This window comes from Accipiter gentilis, chromosome 32, assembly GCF_929443795.1.
Source record: "Accipiter gentilis chromosome 32, bAccGen1.1, whole genome shotgun sequence".
NCBI lineage: Eukaryota > Metazoa > Chordata > Aves > Accipitriformes > Accipitridae > Astur > Astur gentilis.
The window spans coordinates 8,561,332-8,577,779 of record NC_064911.1 but is presented as its reverse complement, the minus strand read 5'-3'; the positions used below and the strand labels follow the sequence as shown (position 1 = coordinate 8,577,779).

The following is a 16,448-nucleotide window of genomic DNA, read 5'->3' as shown; positions in this document are numbered from 1 at the left end:
GTGCACAGATACGTTTAAGTTCCAAAAGTATCTGAGATACTTGGTGTAGCATAGTTATTCAGGCCTCATCTTTTATTGCATTAATGTCACAGTAACAAAAGACTGGTTGTTTAATTAACTCTAGTTCTATTCCTGCCTGTATTCTTTTGTTGTTAAAAGTCCTCCTCATAGAAAAGCCCACCTTGGACAATTAAATATGGGGGGGGTTGTTTCGTTAACTTTCTGAGCCTTGTTTGTTCCTTGATGAATTCAATTAGTGTGTATTTGTCGTGCCCAAAGTAATTGCATACTAGATGCCAGAAATGGCCATGCTTAAAAACAAACTTGTGTTTGGCATTAAAGAGCATTTTATAAAGCAGGTTTTTTATTCCTGTGCAATGCTCGGAGGGGAAAAGGAGGTGCACTTTACAGGCTTTGGAGGCAGCTGATGAAGTGCAGAGTGACTGCCACTTTGCCTTCCCCATCCTATCATAGTGCCATAGCAAATCGGGAAATGCTGAGCAAAGATGTCTGGAAAAAGAGCAAAATAGCTACCTGAAGAAGTAGTGGCACGTGCCAGCTTTGTACCATGTTAGAACTATGGCTCTTCATGACTGTGATACCTGATGCTCTCCTGTGTGCTCAGGGCAAGGGTTTGTAAGTGCAACTTAGGTACCTTTTCTCAAAAGAATGGGTAACAGAAGGGAAAGACAAGACTGAATAGATGGGTAGTGAGTTGGAAGGCGTTTTGATATGCCTGGTGTTTATACCATATCTGCTAATTTCTTTGACTTTTAAGTCAAGAACAAACTCTGCCTCTCTTTGCTCTGTTTTTTCCTATTTTGCTTTCTTCTCTCTGAAATAATGCTTTCTTTTCAGAACTGCTGGTACTGAATGGCACCGATCCTGTTGCAGAAGCAGCCATTCGGCAGTTAAGTGAGTCTGCAAAGCAGAAGTTGAAGTCTCCTAGAAAGAAAAGCACCATTATCATATCAGGGGTGTCCAAGGTAGAGCAGAAAACAATACTTATATTTAATGCTTAGTACTGTAAAGTTTTTGCCCCACTGAGCGTGATGTTAACTTAAGGTGCATTCTGCTGTCTCCCATTCAGCAGTCTCTGCAGGATTTACGTCTGCGTGCCCCTTTGTTTCAATAACTGTTTCAAGTTAAGCCAAATCATGGTGGGTTTGTTGGGAAGGGTGTTGGTTTTTGATTGTTAGATTTGGCAGCCTGACTAAAAATGCATGGTATTCTTGGATGGGAGTGGGATGATCAGGGATTTGGGAAGACCAATTTAGGTAAGAAAAGAGGATAATTAGTCCTCAGTGTTTCACCCATGGAGGGAAAATGCACAGAAAAGGTACGAAAGATTTTTCTGCTTTTTTCAAAGTTGTTAAAACCCTCTGAAAAACCTCCTAGTCCTCTTGGCTCTGTTCCAGAGGGAGGCCAAACAGACGACTGTTTCTCACATAGTATATAGCATTCCTCCAGACTTTCTTCATCCACAGCCTCCGTCTCCCATCTGATGCTTGGTGCCTGTCTGTAGTCCTTTCCCTGCAGGCTGCTGTATGGACATACACTGTCAAGTCTTGCTGTTATGCACAGGACCCCTAAAGAGCTCTGAGTGAAAGCTGAGTCAGTGGACATGGATCCCCTCATCATCACTGTGCTGTGATGAGGGGAGCGAAATGAGGATCGGCTGCCACAGTGCCAGATACATCTCCTTGGGAAATGGAGGCACTGGGACTGCATGGATTTGTGTTTAGCTGATACACCTGACAAGAAGTCCTTCCACAAGATGAAATGCTTTGATGTTTATTTTCTTAAGAGGACCAAAAGATTGTCTATGCATGCTGATACTTCATTACAGCAGCACATGTAGGAAAGAGTCCCATTATTTGCAGTGGGGCCAGGGATAGGTGGGAGGCATGTACCTAATTTGGTTTTTTCCAATCATTTGGCTTTAACAACATGATTAAAACTTGGCTATATGCTCCTCTCCTTTAGTAGAGCTAAGGAAGCTTCAAGTGGCTTTCTGATAGCGCTGAGCAATACAAATAAAAGGGTAAAGAAGAGCAAAGAACAGAACTTTTGCAGGGAACCTTGTTTTTTCCAGCAGAGCGGCTTGTGTCAATGTTGTCTTTTGTTTTCACTGGGCAGACCTCTTTATCTCAGGACAGTGAAGCTGCACTGATGATGGACTATGCTGCAGCCATGGATAGCTCCTGCAAAGAAGTAGATCCGCCCGCTGTGGAGGAAGCTGTTGCAAAAGTCACCTCTGATGAAAAGCTATCATTAGGTGCTTCAGAAACAGTACCTGATACTGACCCACAGCAAAGTGCCCATAAGGCTTGGGGTTTGGAGAATGGCAGCCAACAGTGGGACACCAACACACTCTTAGACCAGACCTGTGAAGAAATATCTGGGAGCTCATTAAGTGTTTCAGAAACTGGGAGCATGAAAAAATCTAAAGGTATGTGATCCTTACCTTTGCTTTAGTGAATGACTGCTTTCTGTACGTAATTGGTAATGTCATGCAACACTGTAGTAGTTCACCCATTCTCACTGATTTCTGTCCTTAAACCCCTTGTGATTGTGGTGTTGGTTGAAGTTGTCTTACTAGCAGCCATAAAGTGTGGTCCTCTGGCTCTCTGAGCCAGGTCAGGCTCTCTTACGCTCCTCTCCATCAGGAAACAGAAGGGCTCACCCTTAGAAGTTGAAGGGCAGCTCTCTAAGCCCAACTCAGTTACCTGGGAGAGAAATAACTAGCCACATTGTCACTTCCCCGATGAAAACCATGTTCTTGTAAACAAGGACTTGTGCTATATTAGCAGCCCCATTACTAACGTGAAAATGGCAGGGTTGCACGGTTGCTTTCTGATACCTTCCTTCTCCTTCACATCTCTGAGCACAAGACTCCCCTGCCCTCACTAAAGTGTGTGTTCAGGAAGCACCACAGCTAAGCCAGAAGTACACGCTCTCTTAACTGCCTTGTGAACAGTTTCTCCCTTTTCACTGTTTTTAATACGTAGTTTCCGAAAGAAAATTGAATAAAAGGTAATTTAATAGGTAAATAAGGGGTCAGATCATTTTGCTTACATAGTTACACACCTGGATAGCTGCAGTTTGAAAATGTCTTAGGATTCTTTGTCTTTCCTTTATAAATCCATTAACCTCTGAGGCTGTAGCACTGGTCTGTGGCTAAGTGGTAAACAGAGGGGCTGTTGGGAAGCCTGACAGAAGAGCCAGTGCAGTGGACTGTGCCCTGAACAGGTGTCACACCAGTCTCACAGGCTGCATGTTGAAGCTGCAAAAATTGTTGTGTTTCTCACCCATATCCATCCCTCTTGCGCTTTATTATTTTCTATTCTTTCCTTCCTCAGAGATAACATACAATGGTTTACTACAAAACCTCAGTATATTACTAGGTTATTGTAATCCCCCCTACATAAGGCATGCACTGGACCTCTTTGCCAAGGCTCTCCCTTAAAGCACTGGGGTTTTCTGGCCTTCTTACAGCTGTATTGCTCCACCTGATAGATCAGGATGGTACAGCGACAATCAGTTTGACTTAGATGGTCGGGCACTGGAAAGTTTTGAGTGTGTTTGGTGTAGGGGGTTAGTTGTGAAGGGATTTGTCTCATTTGGAGCCTGGAAAAATTTAGGAAGCTGAATGAGATTTTGCAAAACTTCTGGACTCTTCTTTAACATGTTATTCTAAATCAAGCAAGTGGAAGTTTGTATGCAAGCTGTTGTCTAGTTTTGGTTTTCCCTGTGCAGTATGTTGCAAAGAGACAGGGCTTCTAAAGATCCTGTTTTCACGATGTAGTGTAGGACTGCTAAAAAGCACAGAGTATCTCTAATATTTGAGAAAGTTGTCTCATCTTGAAAAAATATTTAAAAAAACTGTCTCAAATCACTTTCTTTATACACAGATTGCTTCGTGGAAGTCTTGAATCTCTGCTTTGTCAGAGCCAAGTAGCTTTTATAGAGTGAGACAGGAAAACATTTCAACCTTCCTGCCCTCAGTTAGCTTTGAATAGTTCAAGGTTTCTGTTTTGTCAAATGCTTTCTCTTTAAAAAAAAACCAAAAACAAAACACAACAACAAAAACCCAAACAAAACTCAAAGCAAACAAAACCCCTTCTGCTTTAAAAAGCCTTGCGTGTGTATTAATATCTTAGTTAGCACTGTCTTTTTTTTTTTTCCGTCTTTTTACTCTTGCATATTTTTGGTTTTTTACCTTTCTGACTTCCTCTTTCTACCCATTCCCTTTTATAAACTTAAGAGGACTACTGTGCAAACCAGAATTAATTATCTACACAGTAAGTTATTTTTGTCTTTTTTCTTTTTTTTTCTTTAAGAAAATGTAGCTTTACAATGGTACACTCATTGTAAAAACTGAAGCAAAACATAGTTTGGCACCTGTTTTCTTCTTCTCCCATCCATTTCTTTCCTCCCTCCAAAATTACCTTCCTGTGCTCAGGTATCTTAGCAGACTAGTCTGCTGTAAGAAGTCATTTTTCTGGTGGTCATGCTGTCCAGATGGGTCACGCAGAATGGACAGCAAGAAAGGCTTGGAGGGGTGCTCTACGTTCCTGTTCTCTCTCCATCATGCCCATTCCTGTAGTATCTGGTTATCAGTCAAATTCTGCTCACACAAACCATGCGTGACCGCATAACTGGATATGTGTACGCAGAAAGCTTATTTTAAAACCTGCTGCTTACAGTTTTCTAGATCTCTTCTCTAGCCTAATTTGTAGAGCTACCAGGACCTCACCACATATTTACAAAACCACCTGGACAAAACTGTTTTGGAAGTTGGGAAGGAATGGAAAGAAGCAATCTCTATTTGTAACCTTGTAGATGTGGAAGGAAATCTTCCTTTGTTAACAAAAATGAGATTCAGAAGTGATCCTAGCCCCACAAGCATTTTCAGAACATCCTAAACTAGTGCAGAGGAGCCTATGAAGACAAGTCAGTCTGTACAGCACTCTTGACATGCTCTCTGCTTATCTCCTGGCGTTAGGGGCAGAGTTGGCATATGGATCCTGTTGAACTCAAGAAGTAAGCATGCAAAGAGCACGAGCATTGCCAAGCTTGTGATTTGCCCTGCCCTGCCTTCTTAGCAGGGGTGCATGCCTCCACAACAGCTGGAGCCACTGTCAGGCAGCACGTACAAAACTGGCTAAAGACTGATGGGTGGCAGCGGGGATGTGGCAAGCTTCCAGGTAGCAGTGACCTCAGTATCTCTGAAAACACAGGGATCGTTCATGTCGGGGGGCTGCTGCTTGTGCTGAGCCTTGTGCTGCTCTCAGGGAAGCACTGCCTGCAGTCATTCAGCTGCAGTGAGTTGTCCCAGGCCACTGACACAATTTTTGGAGCGTTCTTGGTTCGGTTCTATTTCCTAGTATGGGGAATCGGTCTGAATGGATAGGACTAAATAGCTGCTTATGGATAAACCCTTCCGTCCTACTCCTCCTGTTGGCACAGCTTCAGCTGCAGCTGCCAAGACTGCCGGGCAGAACAGCTGACTGCTAAAACAAAAGACGCGCAGCAGCAAGGCCTCATCAATCCCCCCCAGCCTTTGCATATTAACAACTGTCAGTATCATGGGGTTGAACACTGTTTCTTTTATGCTGTTGACAACAGCTTGAAGTGGTACTGCCTTGCCAAAAAGATCAGTCAGAGGGTGATGGGAGAGCAGTCAAGATTCAAATTCATGAGTTCCAGTTGCTTTCAGCTGACTTCTGCTTCCATCCCACCGTGCCCTGTGAGAAAAGACTCAGCAGCAGCAAAACATGCTGGAATATCCTCCCAGGTGCTGAGTGCTTAGTCCTTAAAATACAGAGTAATAAACCCCAGCATGTGTTAGTAACTGCTCTGGTCTGAACAAAGCAGCATCTGGCTGCTTGCAGCAGAGCTGCCATGAAATACCTATTCTGCAGCTGTCGCTGTGCGAAATGACACGCAGCCTGTGTCAAGTCCTTGGGGGACAAATATGTAATTCTAGCTATTGCACACTATCGCATGAAAGAATTGGTCTGTGTGTTGCTTTTTGTATCCATTTGGAATGGGAGGAAAAGCAGAATCAAGACCGTGTGGTGACAGGAATTAATAGCTGAACTGAGAAAGCACCGGGAAACCTGATAGTGGTGCAGGAACAAGGTGTGGAAGCTTTGCCAGGGAGATGACTGTCCTCACGTACTAGTCTGACTGCCAGAAGGCTCCTGTGTCGGCTTGCTACCTGGGTCCTCCTTCGTTCAAATTGGCTTGTGCCGCTTGGACAACACCACTACCCAATTCTCCACAAAAGCGCTGCTATTTTAACGTGGGGCTGATGTACTGACACCAGGCTGAGTGTTGCTGGTAGCTCGGAGCAGTGTCCTTGCCAGCTGCAGCCGAGCTGCCTTACACATCAGGCACACGTGTGCACATAGAAATGAAAGGTGGAATTTGGCAGAACGGTGGCTGCAAAAACAACCCAAGCTTGCAAAGAGAGAAGAGTACTGGTGGCCGGTGTTGGCAACATGAGTCCCGAGTCCCTGGTGAGATGACAGCTGCAATTGCCTTGGCTGCATAATAGGTTTGACATGGGATCAAGGGAAGGAATACAACAAAATAAATCAACTTAATTTACGGCAAAAGGGATTTGAGCAAATTTCTGAACCTGTTGGAAGTAGTTGTAATGCTATTTTTAATCTGCTTGAAGTGAATTGCTATTCCTAACAGGATTTTAAAATAGCAAATGCTTCGTGGCTGTTACTCTAGGTGGTGCTACCGAATTTGTGTAGAATACGTGCTGCCTGGCTTGTATGGGCCTACTGCATGCAGGTTGATTGCCAGGTACTGTTCTCCGGCACCAACAGTATCCTTCACCTCAAATTAAAATGCCGCTTTCATGTTGCACATCACAGGCTAATCTTTTCTTCTCAGCTCCTTTGATCTCTGAAACAACAAAGAGTAGCATTACTTCCTCTGCTTCATTCTTTTTATAAAATACTTTGTACTTCTATTGTATTGGAAAGATTGGATATGCCTGTTTGACATGTGAGAACCCAGTGTACAACCCACACCAAACGCTGTGCATGTGTATGTTTGACCACAACCATAACTTTCAGAAGATCATTTGAAACTAATAAAGTGTAAGGAAGGAGACTTCCACAAGATGTGTGGATTGACTTTAGAAGCTGAAATCAGAGGATAAATATTTGATCGCTCGTAGGCATATTTCATAGTAGCTTTCCTTCCTTTTCAACAACATCATTTCTGAAAGAACTGAAGGAATAACTCCTTTTTTCTTTAGTGCTCCTCTAGCAATAATGTGAGCTCTTCTCTCCTGAACATTTCTGCTAACTGGGCAAGTGTGTGTATATGCATATATCTAGAACTACCAGTCTGTCATGATTCAGTTTGCATGATACTTGCATGGAATGAGGAGAAGTGGAGAAATACATACTTCCATGGAGTCTGAATTTCTCAGCAGTGTTCAGCTGGGAGAGAGCTGGATCAACAGCAGGGCAAGGAGGATTCCGTAGCATGTAGTGTATGTATGTGTGCCTCTGGCTGAAAGCACGACAATTGCTTGTGTTTGCCAGTATCTGAAATCACTTGTTCCAAGGTGGAACTCATACTATTATGGCCTCTAGGTTACAAACCATCAGTATTCTTGCTTTAGACTCACCATGCTCTTAGCTTTCTAACATTGAATAATTACCAAGGTGATGCTTAAACTGGAAATGTTAAGACCAAGGCTTTTTTCAGTCGTGCTACCATTAAAGTTAAAGCTGAGCTCCAAGAAGAAGGCAGCCTGTTCTGTCTAAAGTGTCCTGCACCTCTGCTGTTTGCTTCTGCAGGTGGGATTTTGAAAAAAAGCGCGAAGCTCTTTTTCCGCCGGCGACATCATCAGAAGGATCCAGGAATGAGTCAATCGCACAACGATCTTGTCTACCTGCAGCAGCCACTGTCGGAGGAAACGCGCAAGAAGGGAGGCACACTTTCACGTATTCTGAGCAGAAAACTCCTTTCCAAAAACAAAAGCAAGAACAAACTGAATGGTGCTTCGGCAGAACCATATGTGTAAGACTGAATACTCTCTGATGGGATACTTGCGCATCAGTTGACCATTTGTTTACAGAGCAGTACTAGAGAATACAAATACAAATGATGACTTGCATAAAATGATGTTCACCAATACAGTGGTCCAGGAATAAAGAGAAAGCTTGTCGTCTTTGTTTATTTTTCCAGAATGCTTTTTCTCTCTGATTAGAAAGCTGCTCCTCCAAATACAAGCAGTACTAATTGTATCATGACGGCTTTTGGAGGACCATGTGGTTTATTGCAGAAGATGAGGGAGGATGGGGAATGGTGCAGGTGGGGAGGACCTGCATGTAAGCACCTAGTTTACATTAATGGGGAACTAAGAACTGAAACATCATACCTGCTATATGACTGAACCACTAAAAAGAGAGAAGATACCACTGTGCTTCCTTACTGCAGCCTGGAATAGTAGCAATGCAAGTCTCAACTTGATTTTCTAGTCAGGCTGAAAGGGAAAAGAGAGACCCCGATCCAGTTTGTATTGTAATTTGGAAACGGGTAAGTTTTCAGAAGCAGAACTAAAATGCTTATTAAGATAGCCTACTGTAGTAACTGTAGCCTGCTGTAATAACTGCTCAGTCCATGTAGGTGGAGAGATGCCTTTGATATTAGCCATAAATCAATAAATTATGCAAATACTTATACTAGCATATTGTTTAATGTTCTGTGCATAAGTTATGCTTAAAAAAACCAGAACTTTTTATAAAGTCTACTTGAGTCTACTCACAAACAAAACATTTACAAATTCTTATATGTAGCTTTTCTTCCCTGTGTGAGAAGCTGCGTTGCTAATGGAAAAACCTATCTTAGGGGCTCTAATTCCTTCTCCCAAGTACTTGTTAGACAAGTATATTAGCCGTCATATCAAATGCAAAGCTAGGAGCAATAAGTGATGAATAGATATATTTAACCCTATAATGCTTTTCATTAGGCAGCTTCTTTTACTTGCCAAACACTTACCACCAAGATCTTAGAAAACACAGTTGCGAAGAGAGCTTTTTAAAAAATAGTAACAATTCCCTTAGTCATCTTTCAGTTTCTAGATCTACCAGTGTTGTCATGTGGTGAGTGGTTGGTTGGGTGAGGTTTTTAACTTTTTTTTTCCTCATTAAATATTGCAGCTGGCTCCTTTAAATTAAAAGGATAAACTGATGAAAGTAAAGGCATAGTTTTGGCTTGTTTTGGCTATTAAGAGTAAAATGTCAGTCAGTATTTCACAGGTACCATCTTTCATGCATATCTGTACTTTTCCATCATCTACATTCCTGCTGAGGACAAAGGACCAAGCCTGTTCTCTTTAGCCAAGACAAACATCCATTCCATCTAAATTACTGACATGAATGGATGATAGATTTGTGCCTGCTTTGCCAACAGTGATTTCCCCCACCCCCCTTTCCTCCCCTTAAGACATTCTACACTTTGGCAGATATTTGGGCTTTCAACTTAAACCATTCTTCAAAAATAGAAAGTCACTGGAGAAACACATTCCAAAACTTCTGATGGACTCTAGCTTCCTTGGTAAATGCTTTTACAAAGAATATAAAAGTAGAGGCGTTTTGGCTTCTTTTTTACCAAGAAAATATTAGAAGAAAGAAACTGTCAAAGTCTTTTTAACTGAGCCTACTGTTTAAAATGACTGTTTATGTGGAACCTCCTAAAATCACTGTGGCAGTACAGCAGTCCAGACTATCAAATAGTTGTATGTTTAAGCATGCTGCTTATTATGAAAACACTTGAAGGCATTTTAATACTCTCTATTTTGAAAATTGGTTACAAATGAGTCTTCTAGAGCTGTAACGTGCTTAGAAATCCCAGTTCAGTAATACAGGTTTGTCCTGCTTGAATGTGCTTGAACACTTTTGTTTATTGTTAATTTAATACAAAGTAGAAGTTAGGTTTCTTCATTTGTTCTACAGTGGTTCATGATACAAGCATTAAAAAACCCGATGTTACATTCTCTTCAACATACATTTTTTCCCTTGACTCTAGTAGGGGCACTTTGCATGATGGGGCAGGGTGGGGGGTCAAATCCCTGCCATGTTTGAAAAGCTCAGTCTTGTTTGCTGAAGGAGGAAACCACAACTGGTCACTGAGCTCAAGAAATCAAAGTGAGACTGAGCTCCATGGGTGGCACCCCGTGACACTAAAACTGAAGAGCTGTGGAATTGGGAATGTAAAAGGAGCATGTAACATTACTTGAAGTCTGCTTAAATTACTGAACTGGGATTTTAATTTATGGAAGCTTTATCATGTACTGTAGAATGGGGTGGAAATAACACTGAATAAGCTGCAGAATACAGGAGTAGGATTTGCTCGTAGCTTACCCCAAAGAACAGATACGCAATGAAGAAGTGGAGTTTTGGTTCCTCTTTCTTAAGGTCTTGGTGATTGCCTAAATGCGTATCTTGATGGTGGGAACCGAGAACATTCTATACTGCAAACTGTGTGAAGGTTTGGGCTCGCATATATTGAGAGAGAACGAATTCTTAAGATGAGGAAAGCAAGGCATTTGGGTAAAAAGGGAATCTTGTTTTTTAATTGCCTTCACTCCTCAGGAAAATAAACATCGTTTGGTTTGATGTTTGACCTCTATATCTGGGTGGTGTGTTCCTCACCTCTTCCTACTCCTCTACAAATAATTTATGTCCTGTTGTAAAAACAAGCTAAGGTAGTAAACACAAAGGAACAATTGAGTTGCTCAGTTGTGACAATCCCAAAGGCCCACAATACTGAATCCCATTCCCCCCTTCTGAGATGATTAGGTTGACATTTAAGATCAGGAGATCTGACTGTGTACATTTTTTGCGTGCTAGTATTTAAGTCAGCCTGAGTTGGGTCCTGATGACCACTGGGAGCTGTGCTACAGGTTTGGGTCGGGAGGACTGGATTTGTAAAATGGCATAACTAACACTGCGACGTATCCTATCAGCTGCTGAGTATTTCCTGTGCAGTTTTGTGAAGGATGCCGGAGGAAATAATTTTGCTCTTTTGTGTTTTGCAGTCTTCATAATTTTAATAACTATACGTTTTAACAGTAGAACAAATCTCTGCATGCTATTACACTGAAAACTTTGTTTCTGCCTTCCAATTTAATTACTTCAGAACAATAGCTTGGAAACAACCTGTGAAATCTTTCTTCCTTTTTGCCCCTTTTCTTACACTTTAATGTTTCTGGATGTTCTGTACAGCAAAGAAGGCATGGTGTTTATTTTATGAGGACTAAGAGATGAAAGCTTGCTTTTCCTTTCTAAAGGAATTTTTCTGCCCATAATCAAACCTTCTTAATCTGTGTCTGCAGTTTGTTTTGCTTTACAGCATTTTAGCTTTTCATTTGCCTTGATGGAGATGACCTGCATCCTTACCTAACCAAGATTTGCCTTGGCTTTAGTGTCAATTTTGACCAAGTAAGTAGTACAAGAGTTAGATTTTTCTTTGTAGATTAAAGCAATAAAAACTACCCAATACCTCAAGTGTGAATACAAACTAGGTAACTTTAAGAAAGTGACTGAGATCACTTTAAAAGTCACTTTAAAGAGGAGGAGGTCCTTTATCCCTAGATCACTGGTATTTCATATCCAATTCATCCCAGGAAGAAATGAGTCATTTCACTCCTAACTATATATGAAACTTGTGAATCTTAGGTGGCAGGAAGGAAAAGGAATGCCATACTGGAAAAAAAAGTTCATATTCATTTAAAAAGCAAAATACCTTTGGCAAACCTCTTCAGCTTAATGGACAGGTCATAAACTGTGCAGGCATAAATACTGGGCTTTATTCTTATGCTTTCTGTTAGATTTTCTTTTTCCCCTGTTCTTTCTTTGGGAGAGAGGTTGGGGCTCCAGGTCATACAGACCTGTAGTTACTGTCTTGCTCTTGAGAGGACTTGGCTTACAGCGCTGCTTTTTTTCGAGGTGTTCTATTGCCTGGCAATGATAGCAGTTTTGAGGATCAGTGAAATCTTACAGCATTTCCTGGTACTGCATCTCCTTGCTGGTTCTAGGTGGTTTTCAAGTGAAAGCTTTCTGCTGTGTATTTCTTGTAAAGTTTTGGTGTTCTTGATATGCAAAGTATCATATGAAGAAGCGAAGTCGACCATGTAAAATGCTACCAAATGTGTATGGGGAAGCAAAGTAAGAGTTTTGCTCTTGTTTTAACATCTTTTCTCAGCTCTGGTAGCTCAAGGTGTTACAAGGAGCAAGAGCTCTATACAAGGTGGGAGCCGCATGGCTTTTTCATTTTAGTTTATTGCAGTTTTTGAATTGTAGAGCTGAAGTCTGAGATAAGTGCTTATCCTGGTATGGAATTAAGTGTACTGTACCTCCGGGCTAAAACATTCCCAGCGTGAGTAGCAACAGCTGACCTCATGCTTTGACCTCCACAGGACCTAAGTGGATTTATTCATGTGTTTGAAGTCAGCATATGCTCCTGTACATTGCTAAGCCACAGCCTTGGTGACAAACAACTCAAGATTAACTATATAACAAGGGTGATTAAGTTAAGGGTGAATAATATGTCACTCAGGATATCCAAACTGTTACTATGCAAGGTGCTGGCATGGTGTGAAAATAGCTGGGAAGGATGGGTCTGAAGTCTTTCCAACACTATAACTCTGTATTTCCCAATAACGTATTACGCTCTGATATTCCAGGTGGGAGTAAAACATTTTTTTCTAGCATTCAACTGTGATAGTCACTTCTTCTGTGGTGGGTTTTTTGTTTGTTTTTTTCTTTTTTCTGTGTGTAGACAAAATTAAGTTGGTGCAATTAAGAAGTCTATGATGTACAGCTTTATTATATCAGTAAAAAGCCTGAAAAGAGGATTTTTAAAGAAATAACTACTGCTGTACATACAATAAAAGCCAATTGTCTCTGTGTAGTGTGCTGTCTTACATACCTAGTCAGCCAAGCGTAACAGATGGTTTTCTACATTCCTTCACTAATTTGACCTGTTGCTTAACACAGTCCATTTATTCAGTCCTGTTTATTCAGGAGCAGAGTTCTCCACCTACGCTGTGCTGACACTGTGGGTTGTTTCTGATAACCCTGGCCATATCAGGTAGCCCCTTCTTGTTCCTCAAGAAATTGGGTGAAAGATGGAATGTGGGAATCTAATGGAAAAAGGGTTTGTGGAACTCATCGGGGTGACTTATCGTCTTCTCTCAGTTATGTTGTATTATCCTGAAACCATTTGTAATTTGGGGGGAAAAAGGGGAGGAGTGTTAGGGCCTAGATCCTATATAGAAGACACCAGTACTAACATGAGCACACCCTGGGAATAAGCTTCTCTTGTGATCGTTTTACCGAAAAAGTTATGTTCTAAATTAATGCTGCCACAAAGCCCTACCAGACTGAGGGGAAAAAAAAACAACCCCAAAACAAAAAGAGGCATTCACATGAAAATAGCCACAGTAGTGTTTTTATTTCCCTTTGCAAAGTGAATGCTGTACCTTCTTTTGCAAGGAAATTGCATGTTACTGTACTGGGAGTTACAACCCACATTTCTATGCCTGTTTATTTCATATTCTTGAAGTGCTTAGCTGAAATTTCCTAATAGTGTCCCAAAAAACCTTACCTTTCCTTCCTGCTGTAATCTTAGGTGAGGTTTTTTAACTTGTGCAATGCCATTCCTGTACACTAGCAAAAGTAACAAGACCTATCAGAGCAAGAGCAGGAATGGATGTAGCACAAAGTCTGGCACCATACTCTTTCCTCCAGTTCATCATTCTTAAACAATGAATGGAAGGGATCTTCATTTTTTCATCTCTACCCCAGTGAGCGTGGTGTGAGATGCAAGTTCACCATCTGATGTTAACTCTGCAGAAAGGTAGGAATACTGACAAAAACAAACAAACAAAAGCAATCATTTTGGAGCTGCAGGATCCAGACTCGCCTACATTGTAAATCCAGACTGCTTCAGCTAGGAAACGTACAGAAAACTGTTCTGAATTAGTTAATAGTTATTCTGACAGAGTGAATGCACTGCAAGTAGGATAATCATGCTTGTGCACTGGATGCTAGAGAAATGTAGGCAGAAGCCAAGACGGCACCGTGAATGGAAATATGCACTGATACGTACAGGGAAAATAAGTAAAAGCAGACTGTACAAAACTAAAGGCCGGTCAGCTTTGGTCTTTGAAAAAGTAAGTGACCTGTACATGCAGCTAGATCTTGAAAAATTCCCCTTACTACTCCTGTGCTCACTGAAAACTACTGGGGAGTCATTTTTAAAGAATAAATGGTTCCCCCTCCTTAAATTAGCGCTGTTCTGCCGAGCAGCAACATTTTTTCAAAATCCACATGCTGCATTGTTTCAGTTTACCCAAGCACTTAACAAGAAGAGAGTCACAATACTCTGTACACATCCCTCTTGAAACTGGGTATTTGTGCAGAAGGGGATGTGGGATGGGTAAGGTGAGAAGGGAGAAGGGGCCTGGCCTTAGCCAACTGTTACAGACATAGAAGAGCACATCCCCCGCAGCGGACAGAGCTGCTGCCTTTGAATCTTTGGGGATGCTCTTACTGTGAAGACTGGCCAGTCGCACCACAGCGGCAGGGAGCAGCACTGCGTAAGGCTTAGGGGGGACTCCGTTGTAAGGGACGCTTCTTGCCAGAGGAAAAATCTGAGGCATCTTGCTTGAATACAAAAAGCATAAGCACCTCGTGGCCCCGGCCTCTGAAGGGGTGTTCGTGGCTGCCCAGCGCACCTTTCAGCTGGGAGAGGGGCGAGCATCGCAGTAACCCGAACTGGGGGTTTACAACCCCTTGAGCCGAGGGCACCGAGTCCGCATCCTACGTTTCCAGGGCACCAGGCCTCAGCGGTAGCCCGTTCTACATATCCAAAAAAAAGGCATCGCTGGTCGTTCCCGAAGGGTGTGCGTGGCCGTGCCCTTTGCTATCTCGCACCGCAGGGCCGGGCCCCGACGACACCCTGGTAGCGCAGGGCTGAGGCGACTGGGGAGCGCCGAACTCCTCAGCCTCGCCGAGGCGTAGGTGCGGAGGAGACGGGCGCTCAGGTACTTACTTGTTCGGGGCTTCGCTGGGGAAAAACCACAGGCCCCACACCCTGCCAGGTGCCCGGGGCGGCGTTTCTGTCAGCCCTGAACGCCTCCTGACGGGCCGTTTCGGGACTCCTCCCTCGCGGCTGGCGCTCTCCGGGAGGACGCGGGACAACCGCAGCCAGGGTGCGACGCCAAGTTCAATGGCAGCCACCCGCCTCCTCCAGCCCAGCCTAAGGCCGAAGCGCCGCGCCGGCGCTGCGGAAGGCGGTACGGGGGGAGCCGGCCGGGAACGGGCCCGGCTGGGGGAACCCCGCGGCCGCCGCCGCCGCCGCTGCCCTGAGAGGGACGAGCCAGCGCGACGAGGGCGCCGGGAGCGGGACAGCGCCGCCGCCCTCCCGGCCGGCGGTGGACTACACTTCCCGCCGTGCTTTGCGGCCGGCCGCGCCGGCTTCCGGTGGCGCGTGGTTTCCGGAGCGGATCGGAACCCGGAGTCCGGATCCGATCCGGGTCTGGCCCTTCCCCAGGCAGGTAACGCCGGTTCCCCGCGCTCGCGACCGCCGTCCCCCCCTCCCCCGCCCCGGCCCACGCGCGGGACACCACCCTCCCCCCTCCCCCCCACGCGGGACCGCCGCCCCACGCCCGGCCCGCGCGGCCCGGCCCGCCGCTCCTCCCTCCTCTCGCCGCCCCGCCGCTCCCCAGGGCGCGCCGGGCCGAGGCGGGGGGGGGAGCGGCGGCGAGGGCTCCCCGGGGCGGCGGCGGCGGCGGCCCCACCGCCGCCGCCGCCGCCTCCTCCTCCTCCTCCTCCGCCGCCGCCTCCTCCTCCATGCCGCCTGTTCTTTGTTACAGCGGCCGCGCCGCGGCGCGCGGAGGGAGGGCAGGAGGGAGGGAGGGGGGGGGAGAGGCGGGTCCGAGGCAAAACCCGGCGGAGCCGCTCCCGGATCCCGGGCCGGGCCCCGCCGCCCGCCGGTCTCCTGGCGGCTGCGGCGCGGTCCCGCCGCTCAAGCGCCGGCCGTGCCCGCGGGGCCGCGCCGAGGCCTCATCCCACCACCCGCACACCCTCACACCGCCCCCCCCGGCCGCGGACGTCGGGAGGCTCCGTCCCCGCCGGTGTCAGGCGGGCCGGGGCAGCCCCCACGGCGGTGGGACGAGCCGCCGGGGGGGGGAGGGGGCGGTGTTCCCGCGGGCGGGGCTCGGCCGGTAAAGCCGTTGGTCCGGGGAGGGCGCGCGCCCCGTGAGGGAAACCGGCCCCGCCGGGGCTGGTGGCGCCGGCAGCCGGGGCGAGGGGCTGCGGTCGCCCGGGGGGGGGGGGGAGCGAGGAGGGCCTCGGGGAGGCGGGGGGGGGGGGCCGCTTCCAGGTGTGAGGGCGGAATCC

At 45.4% G+C, this 16,448-nt stretch overlaps 2 protein-coding genes across 12 annotated transcripts in view; both read left to right on the top strand.

The window, feature by feature from the left end:
• The window catches only part of C2CD2 (C2 calcium dependent domain containing 2), a 41,104-nt gene extending 28,154 nt beyond the window's left edge, over positions 1 to 12,950 (top strand). For 3 of the 4 annotated variants that reach the window (XM_049835209.1, XM_049835208.1, XM_049835212.1), the window contains 3 exons: positions 859 to 986; positions 2,140 to 2,452; positions 7,836 to 12,950. In XM_049835209.1, coding sequence (XP_049691166.1) covers positions 859 to 986; positions 2,140 to 2,452; positions 7,836 to 8,062 — 668 coding nt within the window. In that variant the 3' untranslated portion in view covers positions 8,063 to 12,950. Of the gene's footprint in view, positions 1 to 858; positions 987 to 2,139; positions 2,453 to 4,267; positions 4,305 to 7,835 lie in introns of all 4 variants that reach the window. The other variant, XM_049835211.1, reaches the window with a different exon arrangement.
• Positions 12,951 to 15,495: 2,545 nt separating this feature from the next.
• The window catches only part of PRDM15 (PR/SET domain 15), a 41,667-nt gene continuing 40,714 nt past the window's right edge, over positions 15,496 to 16,448 (top strand). For 5 of the 8 annotated variants that reach the window (XM_049834965.1, XM_049834964.1, XM_049834963.1 and 2 more), the window contains exon 1: positions 15,497 to 15,604. The gene's annotated coding sequence lies outside the window, so the exon portion shown is untranslated. Of the gene's footprint in view, positions 15,605 to 16,448 lie in introns of all 8 variants that reach the window. The other 3 variants (XM_049834962.1, XM_049834960.1, XM_049834955.1) reach the window with 2 other exon arrangements.